Source organism: Nannospalax galili, unplaced genomic scaffold (genome assembly GCF_000622305.1).
Source record: "Nannospalax galili isolate Female #2095 unplaced genomic scaffold, S.galili_v1.0 scaffold456, whole genome shotgun sequence".
In the NCBI taxonomy this organism is placed as follows: domain Eukaryota; kingdom Metazoa; phylum Chordata; class Mammalia; order Rodentia; family Spalacidae; genus Nannospalax; species Nannospalax galili.
This window is the reverse complement of record NW_008337055.1, coordinates 279,169-292,820: the sequence shown is the minus strand read 5'-3', so window position 1 is coordinate 292,820 and position 13,652 is coordinate 279,169. Positions and strand designations below refer to the sequence as shown.

General features: G+C 49.5%; 1 protein-coding gene and 3 non-coding genes across 4 annotated transcripts; 3 read left to right on the top strand and 1 right to left on the bottom strand.

The window, feature by feature from the left end:
- Positions 1-60: 60 nt before the first annotated feature.
- On the bottom strand, positions 61-134 carry Trnat-agu. The gene has a single exon. It is a non-coding gene; the product is annotated as a tRNA-Thr (tRNA).
- A 2,061-nt stretch (positions 135-2,195) lies between these two features.
- Positions 2,196-5,019, top strand: LOC115070159 (translation initiation factor IF-2-like). The gene is made up of 5 exons (XM_029562981.1): positions 2,196-2,272; positions 2,434-2,647; positions 3,030-3,191; positions 4,247-4,359; positions 4,560-5,019. The coding sequence occupies exons 1-5, from the start codon at positions 2,196-2,198 to the stop codon at positions 4,753-4,755; spliced, it is 762 nt and encodes a 253-aa protein (XP_029418841.1). The 3' UTR covers positions 4,756-5,019.
- On the top strand, positions 2,392-2,464 carry Trnar-acg. Its single transcript has one exon. It is a non-coding gene; the product is annotated as a tRNA-Arg (tRNA).
- On the top strand, positions 2,878-2,950 carry Trnav-cac. The gene has a single exon. It is a non-coding gene; the product is annotated as a tRNA-Val (tRNA).
- Positions 5,020-13,652: the final 8,633 nt, after the last annotated feature.

The window sequence follows — 13,652 nt, the reverse complement described above, 5'->3', positions numbered from 1 at the left end:
CAACCCCAAATTGGGCTTGAACAGGCTTTCGGGTCACCAGACACCGGAAAAACCACAAAAAGGCCCCGCTGGGATTCGAACCCAGGATCTCCTGTTTACTAGACAGGCGCTTTAACCAGCTAAGCCACGGAGCCCGCACGCTTCCTGGGTGTCAAATCAACAAAGAAAAGGGCCGGGACTTGCCTTTGTTGTGCATCTATTTACTGTCTTACTGGGGATGACTGGAGTCTCGCGTAGAAGATCCGGGAAACCGCTCAGTCGCGGGAAGACCGAGTCCTGGCCCCGGCTGCGCTGGGAGATGATGCAAAACCGCCTGGGAGGCGAGATGCAGCTCATCCCGCGCTGGGAAAAGCTTCTGTTAATCAGACCCCTCGCAGCCCCGCAGCGAGGGAGGGCGCAACGTCCTCGAGGGCTGGTTTCTGTTTCATGAGATTTACAATCGAGGAACTCAGTATCACCGTGAGATTCAAAGAAACAAGCATCCATTCCTTTATATTGCGGATCATTGTCCTATTATTGTGCTCCAAGGCTCAGGCACACTTAATCCAGCTTTGGCCAAACTGTGGCCGATGCCGGGCAGCGGAGCCAATATTGCATTTATTTCTGATCCCTTCTTTTACTTACAGTTGGAGATACTTGCATGGAGTTTCTTGGAAGGTTATTGAAATGCTGATGAATCTTTTAGAGAAATCAGATGGGAGCCGGCCTGGTGGCTCACACCTGTAATCTCAGCACTTGGGAAGTGAAGGCAGGAGAATCGCGAGCCAGGTCATCTCTGTCTACAGCAAATTCCAGGTCAGCCTGGGCTGTAAAAGACCCTGTCTCAAAAAAAAAAAAAAAAAAAAAAAAAAAAAAAAACAGACAAGCCACAGAAACATGAGGGTAAATGCTGTTTCCCGTGCGGTTTCCACTGTGACCAGGGACCACACTAACATCTGAAATTGGAGCAGGGACACAACCATGTCACACAGCCACATCACACCCTGCTCACGCTAAAGAGAGGAGGGGAGGCAGACCAGGCAGTGTTCCCTCTGCCTTGGAGCAAAACCAAAGAACAGTGCACCAGGGTGACAGCTCAATGTGTCAACCTGGCCAGGCTACAATGCCCAGTTAGTTAAACACTAATTCAGCTGAACATGGTGGCATCCAGCACAGTCTTGACACTCTGTTTTAGTTTAATCTGTCAAGCGTGCGAGTTACTACTGTATTCGTCTACAGGCTCTGTTTTTTCCTGGGTTATGCTTCTCTGACTGATAAAATCAGTTACTGACTGGGACCTGAAACTGAAACTGTCAAAAAATAAATAAATAAAAATACACCCAATAGAAAGATTCTCCCAAACAAGGTGAAACCATGCCTCGCTGTGGACATGCCTGAGCAATTTGAGGTGCTCAGGAGAAGCCTTCAAATTTTGCAAAATGAAGTGAGTTTTTGTAGGTTAAAAACAAGAGGGCAGGGAGTGTGGACAGAGCATCCAGCCAGCTGGGATAAAGCGGTTCTGGACACACAGATTAGGCCCAGTAGCCTGCAGAGTCTCCTTAGGACCCAGTTTCCCCTTCTGAAAAGGTGAGGATTAAGCAGGACCCAGCTTTGTTTCACTACTGAAGACTCAGGGTACAATTTTCCAGGCTTTGTTTGTTTGGAGACAGGCTCTGAGAGAAGGACGGCCTGGAACTTGCTATATAATGGTCAGATGATGGTGACTCCTGATCCTCTTGTCTCCACCTCCTGAGTACTGGGATTACAAGTACATGCGCCCAAGGGCTGGCTCCTGATGATATACTTCAGTGTAACTGGCTTCTTTTTGAAACCTTTTATATTTATTCTTCATATTTAATAGCATTATTCTGACTGAGATGGAGTTCAATATCACCAAACTGTCCTAGGACAAAACCTGGTGGGAAAGACCTCTATGGTTTGAGGAGAAAAGCATAACAAGTAGGCCTCCCTTAAGAACAGAATGTGTGTGTGTGTGTGTGTGTGTGTGTGTGTGTGTGTGTGCGCGCGCGCTAGGGGCTGCTGAAACTATGAACTGAAACTAAATACTTTTCTAGTCTCAACGTGTATAATTTTAACGTAAGGCAATTCAAGCCTGTTTCTAGCCCTTGGTTTATTTACAGTTACGATGCCTTTTCAGAATACAGAAAGGCAGAAGCCTGCGCGTTTCCCTTAGGGCTTTGCCGCCTGTCTCCCACATGCGGGAGTACTGGCCGAATGCACGCACGTTGAGTGGAGAGGCGACTGGGGCCGAGCACGGAGGACTGAGGCTCAGGTACAGACCTGGGGAGGGTGGGAAGAGGTGGTCCAGCCCTATGGGCTGCCTGCAACGTTACCCACCCCACCCTAGGGAGCCACGTAACTGCTCGCCCCGCCCCGCCGTAGGCATGTGTGGGGCCAGTGGCGCAATGGATAACGCGTCTGACTACGGATCAGAAGATTCCAGGTTCGACTCCTGGCTGGCTCGGGCTCTTTTACGGACTTCCTGCGACAAGGAGCCCGTCGCGGTGTTCTTTCGTTTTATATCCCCGGACTCTCTGGAGCCCAGGCTGCCTCAGCACCCACTACGCTCCAACTCGTAGCCATCATCCTGCCTCCGCCTCCGCCACGACTACTCATTCATCGTAGACGCAACAGGTTGAAGCCGCCTGTAAGTGGAAGGGACGTCACTCAACCTGCACACTCAAGATCAGCGCGGCGTCGCTCCGGTCACGGCCGTCTCCTCTCCGCTCCTTCCCACCGGGTGGTTCGTAGAATGAATAACAAGCTGCATTTGCGCCCATCCGCCCTGAGCGCCTGCAGCCCACTCATGAACACGCCACCAGCAACCGCTCCTGGAGCGTGGGTTGTAGAAGTGCTGGTGGACCAAGGAGGCTCAGCGTTTCCGTAGTGTAGTGGTTATCACGTTCGCCTCACACGCGAAAGGTCCCCGGTTCGAAACCGGGCGGAAACAGTGTTTTGCCTTTTTTGTATTTCGGAGTTCGTTCCTTGAAAACGGCTGAGATTTCCGGGAAGCTCCCTTCCTTTTCCAGCGGAGCCAGCTGGAGGCGGCAGCTCTGGACGGCCCGAGCCCCTACCCCGGCCTCCTGGAGAGGTTGCGCGGCTCCTCTCAGGGGCCGGAAACGCACCCCGATACTTCCGGTCCCGCCGCCGGGCTCCGCGGCCCACGGTCATCCCCAGCGCCCCGGCCTCAGGTAGATGCCTGGGAAGTCGCGGGGGTCTCCACCGACGCCTTCCACACCGCAGTCCGGGCACGACCCCGGGACAGTCAGGCCGCAGGGTGGGGGTGGGGTGCGGCCGGCCAGGGGACCTCGAGAGCCGGACCCGAGACGCCCAGGACCAGAGCACCAGGACCCCGAGAGCAGGACCCCCAGTTCCAAGACCCCCCAGCACCGTTACCCCAGGACCGGGACCACCAGCACCGAGACCGCGAGGCCCCCAAGACCGGGATTCCCAGGGCCGAGACCCCCAGGGTTGGACCCAGCCGTCTTCCTTCCCATTGTCCCCTCCTGGCCTCAAAGAAAATCAGCCTCGAGGGGTGCTGTCACCTGTGATGCAGAGTTGAGGCTGAGGCAGGAGGATTGCTGTGGTTCGAGGCCAGCCTGAGCTAAAGAGTGACACCGTCTTAAAAACAAAAATATCCGAAAAGTGGCAGGTCCCCAAGTTAACAGACGGAGGGGGCTGAGAGGGTGAGCCCTACCATTGCGATGAGTGACTGACAGCCCGGTCATCGCGATGAGCGACAGCCGCTGACAGTCAGGGAGTCCCGTCCCAGGGCGGTTTCTGCTGGAGGCCTCAGCCCCACCTGGAGCGGCCGCACCTGTCCTGCCCACCCCGCCTTCTCAACCGAGGTGGGGCCTCGCACTGTGAGCTTGGGCGTGCAGAGAGCAGACGGGAGAGTGGTGCCTTCTTAAAATACATTTTTAGAGTGGGACCAACTGGTAAAGTTACAGTTTCCCAGGGAATGTTTTGAGTTGAGATCCGCCTGCCGCTGCCTCCCCTAGTGCTGGGATTAAAGGCCTGCGCCTCTGTACCCGGCCTTGAACTAAACAACTCGAGAAAATACCGTGTGCCTTATGGATGTGACCGTCGCCTGCAGCTTAAGGGGGGGTTTGCCTTGGCTCCCAGGCCGGTCCTAAGCAGACCTGTCAGCAATCCGCATTTTCTTTACGTTTTGTTTCCTATGCGCATAGGTCACTGACTTTGGTATGATGAGGTTTTAATGCCGTGTCATTCCTTTGCGGTTCAGGTATCTGTCTCCTTTATAAGAAGTTGCAGGAGAGGTGAGAGGGAGGCCCCGGCCGCGCCAAGCCCGCCGCCACGCCCAAGAGAAAAGCCAGAGGCGACGCCAAGGTCGGGAAGGCAGAGCGGGAGCCGCAGCGGAGGTCGGCGCGGCTGTCCGCCCCGCCCGTCGCTCAGAAGCCAGAGCCCAGGCCCGCGAAGGGCCCAGCGCAGAAAGGGGAGAAGCTGGGGGGAGGGAGGAGGGGGAAGGCTGCGGGCCAGTATCCCCGCCCGCGGGACTTTCAACGTGGGTACCTGGAATGAGGAGCGGGCTCGGGAAGGCAGAGCGGGAGCCGCAGCGGAGGTCGGCGCGGCTGTCCGCCCCGCCCGTCGCTCAGAAGCCAGAGCCCAGGCCCGCGAAGGGCCCAGCGCAGAAAGGGGAGAAGCTGGGGGGAGGGAGGAGGGGGAAGGCTGCGGGCCAGTATCCCCGCCCGCGGGACTTTCAACGTGGGTACCTGGAATGAGGAGCGGGCATGAAAGGGGCAAGAGACACAAAGAATGGAGACAAGACAGGCTTTCTGATCAAATCTCATTTATTGATGGAGAAGGAACAGTTTTTATAGAGAGGGAAAGGGGAAAGTTGGCAGGGATAAATCTATTGAGGCAGGAGTAATTCTATTGACAGAGCAATTATCATAATTACACTACACCAATTGATCACAGAGTAAATTCCATAGTAACACCACAATTCTATAGTAAGGCCATAAATCAATTATAAGGTCACACCTGCATGATTACGAGGTAATGCAATTTTTTTAGGCAGTTTTATGAGAAATGAGGGAGTCTCTTAAGTGGTAAGTGCCCGAGTTAGAAGAACATGTTTTTGTGAGGCTTTCAAGAATGGCCATCTGGTTAATCTCAAACCAGATCAGCCTTGATGTCTGAAGAACAGCTTTGCCAGGAATCAGGTCTTGCTATTTCTTGGGGTGGGGGCCTACGGTTTTTTATAGATTTTTTTATTTTAATAAAGAGGGAAAATGAGCCAAAACAATCCCTTAGGGAACCGTGCCTGCCTTAGGTTGGGAGATCCTCTTCTGATGCTTACCCGTCATGGGCAAACAAACAGCTGCTTTGGCTGCCAGCCTGCCTTAGGTCGCTATCAGTGAGATCTCCTCTTACCCGTCTTTGGCTATCTGGTTCAGCTCTCAAGGGGACGACTGAAGCACATTGTCATGTGGCCTTTTAGGCTTATAGGGCTCTTCCCAATCTTTAAGTGCAAGCCTGAGATAATGTATTTGAATTGGCTTTGTTGTAAGATCATCAATCTGACTTTTTATGAAGCTAGTGAGCTTCTTAAACGCCCAGGGGCCAAAAGCAATTACTATTAGAAAGCCAAGAAATGGGCCAAGTATGTTGGGTAAAAGGGCAGAGAGCCAGGGAGAAGTGGAAAACAAATTTTCGTACCAAGGCTCTGCTTTTTCTCTCTCCCTCTTACGCTGTTCCAAACCTTCCCTTAAAGCAGCCATGTTGTCTTTAATTTTTCCCGAGTGGTCACAGAAGAAACAACACTCTTCCTTGAGGGCCACACAAAGCCCTCCTTGCTGTAGAAACAAGAGATCTAGGCCCCTCCTATTCTGAAGGGCAACTTCAGCCAGAGAACTAAGTCCTCCAGGTCAGATATAGAGTCCTCAATACGTTTTAAGTCTAGATCAATATCTGCTCTCAGGGATGAATAAGACTGCTGCTGTGTGAGGGAGCACAGCAGTCCCTGTGCTGATTCCTGCAGCGATCCCAGCGCCTAGCAAAATGCTAAGGGTCAATGAGATGAGCTCTCTCTTTTGTCTAACGGGACCCACGTCATGATCAAAATGATTTAAAAATTCTTCATCAGAGTGGTAAACAAGGTAAGAGTCTTATTACACAAAAACCTTGATAACGTTTAAGAACCTGGGAATGTATACAAGGTGTTAGCCCAGTGTCGCAGGCCCACCAGGTGTCATTGTGGGGAACAAGGTAATCATCTGTGCCATTCGTGGCTTTGTTAACCTCAGAGCACAGCCCAGAATTTCGAGCTGCTGTGACATTCCCAACACAGGTCCCATTAGTTCCTAAAAGAAACCTTAGAGTGCCACCTACAGTCTTCTGCCTTCCCTACCGAGTACGTTCCTGCAACTATAATTCCTTCATAGAAAGGGGGGGAAGCATCAAAGCAGAGCCAACAAGCTCGGGTGGTTTCAGGTTTAGTGGCATTAAGGAATAAAAATGACTGTTGTAACACCTGCAGCATCGGACTCGTGGTATCCGGATGGCTGATTCCACGAGGGGCAATTACCACCGGATTTGGCTGAGTGGCAATTTTAGTCTGACCGGCTGCAGAAAAGTTCAGGGCAGGAATGCTCAAGGTAGTGGAAGAAGGAGTTTGAACAGTAGTTTTTAGCATTGGTTTAACCTGTTTTGTAGGTGCTCTGCTTGGTAGCTGAGAAGAGACCTCATTAGATCCCAAGGCTCTGCTAGTAATTGGAGCAGCTTGGAGCCTTACAGAGAAAATAATACCTATATCTGTGGAGGAGGGGAAATACAGTCTTAGTCCCCATGTCTTTCCTATAATCCATTCTGTTGTGAGTCTTTTTCCTGCATCAGTGAACCTGATAGTTATGTTAGACCAACCCAACAGAGTTCTCTGGAAGATTATCGGACTGTTACCTCTGTGTCCATCCCCAGGCCACCCTGGGTCAGACCAGCTAGTTTCACAACCCCAACTGGCACAAAAATAGTCTGCGGGTCCCCCACAACGAGAGGTTCTCTCTCCCCCAGGGCAGATATACCACTGCCGGAATCTGCAGTCTGGGTATGCATTTCCAGGGATCATGTCAGTCTGTTGTGACTCCCACGAGCCTTTAGCCAGTTTGCAAAGGTCAAAAGACAGATCAGGAAACCAGGTACCTATTGGTCTCGTAGAGTTGGCAAGCTGAAGTGTATGGCCCATCTCAGGATTCGTCACCATCCATGTCAGCTGCATAGGCACATGAGGATTGTACAGCGGAGCTGAATAAACAGGCAGGCATTTCGCCATCAGGAGCAGGCAGATCTCTCCAAGGAGGAGAGTCAGTCACATCGTGAGGAGTTGTGTTACAGCTTTTAAGCAAGGTCAATGAGTACCAATGTGATGATGGCAACAAGGATGATCAAGGCTGCAGAAATGATGATGATGGCGACTAATTCCCAGTCAGAGTGGTTCATGTGCTCAGGACCTGTTGAAGGAAAAATATATTGTTTTCTCAAGGAGTTTCCTCCCTGGCGGGTATTTGGTTAACTTGTTTTGCCAGTCTTTCAGGGAGCCATCTGGCAGCATCATGCTGTTTTGAGTATATGCACACCGATCCTCTTCCCCAGATCAAGACTGGGTCTGGTCCATGCCAGGAATTATCTAGAGGATCTTTCCATTTTACCATGGCATATTTTTTTTTAGATTCAGGGTGCCAAAAGCGGTCTGCTGCAGACTTACCATTAGAGTCCAAGGTAAGGAAGTTTAAAACATAGAGTGCATGGTTTAACAGATTCCTTGGGGTACTTTTAGTGGGATACCACTCCCCTTTTTTAAATTTTTGTAAAGTGTTTTTTAATGATAAGTGAGCTCGTTCAACAATTCCCTGTCCTTGAGGATTATAAGGGATACCTGTGGAATGTTGAATTTGTAAAGTGGAGCAGAAATTTTTAAAAGCCTTGGAGATGTAGCCAGGGCCATTATCTGTTTTTAAGTGAGAGGGCTTTCCCCAAATAGAGAAGCAATGCAAAAGATGAGTGATGACATGTTTAGTAGCTTCTCCAGATTGAAGAGTGGCACAAATTAAACCACTAAAGATATCACTACAGACATGAACATATTTGAGTGTGCCAAACTCAGGAAGGTGGGAGACATCCATCTGCCAGAGCATATTGGGTGTCAGTCCCCAAGGGTTAACTCCCAGGTGGGGAACGGGGAGGAAAGTTACACAGGTTTTACAATCTTTAACTATCTGTCTAGCTTGTTCTCTGGTAATCTTAAATAGAAGTCTTAAAGAATTAGCATTTAAATGGTGTAGGGCATGAGCTTGCTGAGCCTGAGTGACGGCAGGGATGGAGGCTACAGCAATTACCTTGGTGGCAGCATCAACTAGTTCATTGCCAGCAGAAAGAGGTCCAGGCAGGCCGGAGTGGGCCTGAATATGACCTAGGAAGAAAGGGACCATCCTCCTGCGAATAAGCTGTTGGCATTGTTGAAAGAGATCAGCAGCCTCAGAGGCATGTTCAATAAATGGGACAGTTTCAAGCAAGGGGATAGAGTGGGCAAGGTAGGCACTATCAGTGTATGTGTTAAGGGACTCTGTAGCAAAGGCAGTAAAAACAGCTGTTAAGGCTGAAAGCTCCACCAACTGTGCAGAGGCAAAACTAGTTTTGAAGCAGGTTGTTTGGTTGTCAATGGTATAGGCGGCCATCCCGGAGGAGGAGCCATCCGTAAACACAACAAGGCATTAGGTAGAGGCTTTTGGCTGGTAACGCAAGGGAAAGCGAAAGCTTGCAATTTACAAAACTGTAGGAGTTTATCAGGTGGGTAGTGATTATCCAAAGAACCTGAAAAACTGGCGCAGGCAATTAGCCAAACGTCTGAGTTTTGAAGTAGCCAATCTATCTGTTCTTTGGCATAAGGCAGAACAATGTGGGAGGGCTCAATCCCAAAGTAGGTGCGGCTCTCCTTGTGGCCTGAAATAATAAGGTCTGCAACTGCATTAAAATAAGGATGTAGAACTTTTTAGGAGAGGCAGACAGATGAAGCCACATAAGGGGGTTGTGAGGTTGCTGCCAAAGAAATCCAGTGGGAGAGAAATCTGCACAAAGAATAATGAGCCATAAAGGCTTGGTGTAATCTATTCTGGTAATAAACTGTTGAGCCATTGCCTCCTCTACCTTTGCAATAGCTGTTTTGGCCTCTAGCGAGAGCATTCTCTGAGATCTGGGATCTGAGTAACCTTTGAGAATGTCAAACAAAGGCTTAAGCTCTCCCGTGGTTAATTTTAAGTATGGGCGGAGCCAATTAATATCACCCAGGAGTTTTTGAAAGTCATTTAATGTCTGAAGGTGGTCGGTCCAGAGGACAGCCTTTTTGGTGGAAACATTAGGACACATTAAGGCAAAATCCTAAATATGAGTATGGATCTTGAAGTTGAACCTTTTCTGGAGCTATTTGGAGACCCGTGGCAGCTAAGTCGCATTGGAGCTGTGAGTAGCACTGTAATACCGCCCCCCATTCTTTCCAGCAATAAGAATGTCATCCGTATAGTGGATGATATACATGGATGGCCATGAAAGCCTGGTTTTTTGTAAGGCTGTAGCGACAAACTTTTGACACAAGGTGGGGCTGTTGGCCATTCCCTGAGGTAAAACCTTCCACTGATATCTTTTCATAGGCTCTTTAAAATTAATGGAAGGAAGGCTAAAAGCCTTATGTCCTGTGGACATAAGGGGATGGTGAAGAAGCAGTCTTTAAGGTCTATAATAATTTTAAGATACTGTAAAGGAATAGCCACCGGGGAGGGCAGCCCAGGCTGAAGGGCTCCCATGAGTACCATAGTGGTGTTCACTGCCCTTAGATCTTGTAACAACCTCCAGTTGCCAGATTTCTTTTTTATAACAAAGATGGGTGTATTCCAGGGTGAATGAGATTCCTCTATATGTCCTAATTTAAGTTGTTCCTGCACCAACTGCGTTGCGGCAGTTAATTTTTCTAGGGAAAGCGGCCATTGATCTACCCAAACAGGATCATCAGATTTCCAAGTTATGGGATCCGCAAAGTTTGAGGGTGCAGGTTTGTCAATGGTCACAATTAAAAATTTCCCAAGCCGCGTTTGTCAAATTGTCCTTTGGGTTGGGTAGGGGAAGTAATTCCATTCTCTAATTTTCCCAGCCCCTTTCCTGGGCAATAATTTTGGGCTAACATTTGAGCAGCAACAGTATCATTAGGGCTACACATCATAATTCCCATTTGAGACAGGAGGTCTCGGCCCCACAAATTAACCGGTATGTGAGGCACAATAAAAGGTTTAATTTGGCCTGAATTACCGGCGGTGTCCTTCCAGGTGAGGACTTTTGAGCTTTGTTTGGGATTTAAGCTTTGTCCTATTCCTGTTAGATTAGTTACAGTATCAATAGTGGGCCAGCTAGATGGCCAAGCATTGGAAGCAATAATAGTAACATCCGCACCAGTGTCAATGAGTCCCTCAAATTTCTTTCCATCCAGCCATAATGTTAGGGTTGGCTCTTTATGGGTAATGGTCTGAACCCAGTAGGCATCAGAAGAACCAAAATTGTGGGCTGCGCGGAAATTCTTTTTGGCAGGGTTTGAACAAGCAATTAAGGGTACCAGAACCAGTTGTGCAAGCCTGTCTCCTGGTGATATGGAGACAATATTAGTATTGGTTTTTACCAAGATTTGAATTTCTCCTGTATAATCAGAGTCAAGCACCCCAGGTATAATGCTTAAGCCTTTAAGGGCCGAGCTACCCCATCCTAAAATCAGACCGCAAGTGCCTGGAGGCAAGGGGCCGTGCACACCCATTTTTATTATCTGAACTCCCATCTCTGGGGTTAGTACTGTGTGGGAGGAGGAACTGAGGTCCAGTCCTGCTCGGCAGAGGTCCGAAACGGATTGTTGCTGCTTGCTGGGATGAAATTGACTGCCCCAATTGTTTGTGTCGGGGCCTGAGGCTGGCCCCTCCGCCCGTTTCCCTGACGGGGAGGCAAGGCATTTCCCTGGGAGTCAGTTTTAGATTTGCACTCACTAGCCCAATGTGTTCCGCGTTTGCATCTGGGGCAGGGACCTGGAGGCTTAGGGGAATTACGGTCTTTTTTAGAGTGGCTTAGTGAGGATTTGCATTCTCTGAAAGAATGGCCTAGCTTGCCGTACTTAAAGCAGCCTTTGGAGCCATCAATTAAGGCTGCAGCTATGGCGAGTCCCATAGCGCGGCCCTGGACATAGTGGGGATCGATGTCTGAGCAAAGTTTGATGTAACCATTAAGGTCTGTTTTGTATTTGGTAGGTCGAATGGCTGCCTGACAAGTGGAATTGGCGTTTTCAAAAGCTAGCTGTTTGATAACAAGTTCAATGCCTCCCTCATTGGTTCCAAATAACCTTGTGGCCGCTGTGGTTAATCGGTCAACAAAGTGGGAATAAGACTCTCCTGGCCCCTGTTTGATGGAGGTAAGGGAGAGATTAGGGTCATTTTTTGAGGGGAGACTTTTCCAGGCTTTGATGGCTGCTGTTTGAATTTGTGCGAACAAGCCAGGGGGATATTTTATTTGAGAATCACTGGATTCATAGTTACCTTTTCCCATTAACATGTTAAAGGTCCAGTCATCATTTAAGGTGTGGAGGTTCTTTTTTGCAAGATCTTTACAAGCATCATAATATGCTGATCTCCATAGGAGGAAGTCTCCTCTGGTGAGGAGGGCTTTAGCAAGAGTGTGCCAATCTGAGGGAGTTAGCCATTGCTCAGACAATCCTTCTAGGAGGGTAATTGTATAAGGGGCAGTAGCCCCGTACTGAGATACGGCAGCTTTTAGGTCTTTCATGTCTGAGAGTTTAAAAGGGACATGTTGTCGTGGGGGCTTATCCTCGTCTCTCAGAGTAATCTCGAGGACGGGAGAAGCGGAGGGGTTGGGACCTGAAATGGGGAAGGCGTTTTGCAGGTGTGTGAGCAAGCGGGTTTGGGGTTTAAGGAGGGAGGAATTTTGGTGAGTGAGACTATGGAGTCTCATGAGTAGCTCTTGACGTTGGAGTTCTAAATCCACGTGTTCCTTTAGGCGGGCTATTTCCGCCTTTAGCTGTTCTGTCCGTGGGAAAGCTGGGAAAGCCTCGAGGGCAGGCAGAACAGTCGGGAGAGCGTAAGGAGGGGGCGTGGAGCGAGCCTCAAGGGGGACCGAAGGCGCGGCTATGGGTTGAAGCGGCACAGCGTTTGGCTTAGAGGCGGTTTCAGGCTCATGAGCTTTGGAGAGTTTGGGCGATCCTTCCTCATCGCTATCAAGGGAAATAAGATCAATTTCTTTTGTAGGGATTTTAGGGGTTTTGGGGCGAGGTTGTTTTTGTAAAAGACCCTCAGTCTGTTTTATGGCCATTTCAGTTGGGGATTCTTTTGTATCTAGCAAATCTCTTATTAGATTCCAATAGGAAAAGGCCGTGACCGGGATTTTTTCTGGTCCAAAGACCTTATAGTAATCTTCCAAGGCATTTCCCACCCTTTTCCATCTCTTAATATCAATAGCTCCCTCTTGGGGGAACCAAGGGCAGGTTTCTTTGATGAAATCAAAGAAATGAAATAAATTTGTAGTTTTAACTTTTACTCCTCTTGTCTTTAAAGCCTCCTGTAATTGTTTAACATAAAGTTCATGTTGGCTTAATTCTTGCCCCATAATCGGACGTTTGTACTTACTTTTTCGGTTTATGCCCAGGCAGGCTCCTGCGGCAAATCCGAGGAAATGTGTGGATGAACGGGTTCCTTTTGATAACGTCGTCTCCCTCACTGGGTCCTCAGTGTCCAGGCTTCCACGTTGGGCGCCAGATGTCCCGGCCCGCGGGACTTTCAACGTGGGTACCTGGAATGAGGAGCGGGGATGAAAGGGGCAAGAGACACAAATATAGGGAGGAGAGGGGGAAGTTGGCAGGGAAAATTCCATTGAAGTAGAGCAATTCAATTAACAGAACGAATATCACAATGACACCACACCAATTGATCACAGAGTAAATTCCATAGTAACACCACAATTCTATAGTAAGCTATAAATCAATTAAAAGGTCACACCTGCATGATTACAAAGTAATGCAAAAGGTTTCTTAGGCAGTTCCATGAGAAATGAGGGAGTCTCTCAAGTGGTAAGTGCCCGGGTTAGAATAACATGTTTTTGTGAGGCTTTCAAGTATGGCCATCTGGTTAATCTAAAGCCAGGTCAGACTTGATGTCTGGAAAACAGCTTTGCCAGGAATCAGGTCTTGCTATTGAGGGGCTCAGGGGCTCCCTACAGGCCAGGAGGGCGGCGACCCCGCCCGGAGAGCCGGGCAGCGCAGGGGGGCGGCGGGGACGCGCAGTGACCAGAGCTGGAGGTCGTCTGGACCGGGTGTATAGAGGAGCGGAGTTTGCTGCTTAAAGCTGTGTGGTCAGGGACACGGGACGGGTCGCACTGTCTTGTGGAAGGGGAAGTCCCGAGGGACGCTCTCAGGCCGAGCTGCAGGGAGGACAAGGGGTGTTCTGGCCTGGGTCCAGTTGCTGATTCCAGGAAGATACTTGACGTTTACAGGTCAGCGTCTTTGGCACCCGAGCTGTACCGAACAGGGAGCGAAACACCAGGTCCTCTCTGATGCTCTCAGCATGAACCTGTCCCGTAGCTAGTGCTGCGGTCCCTCAAAG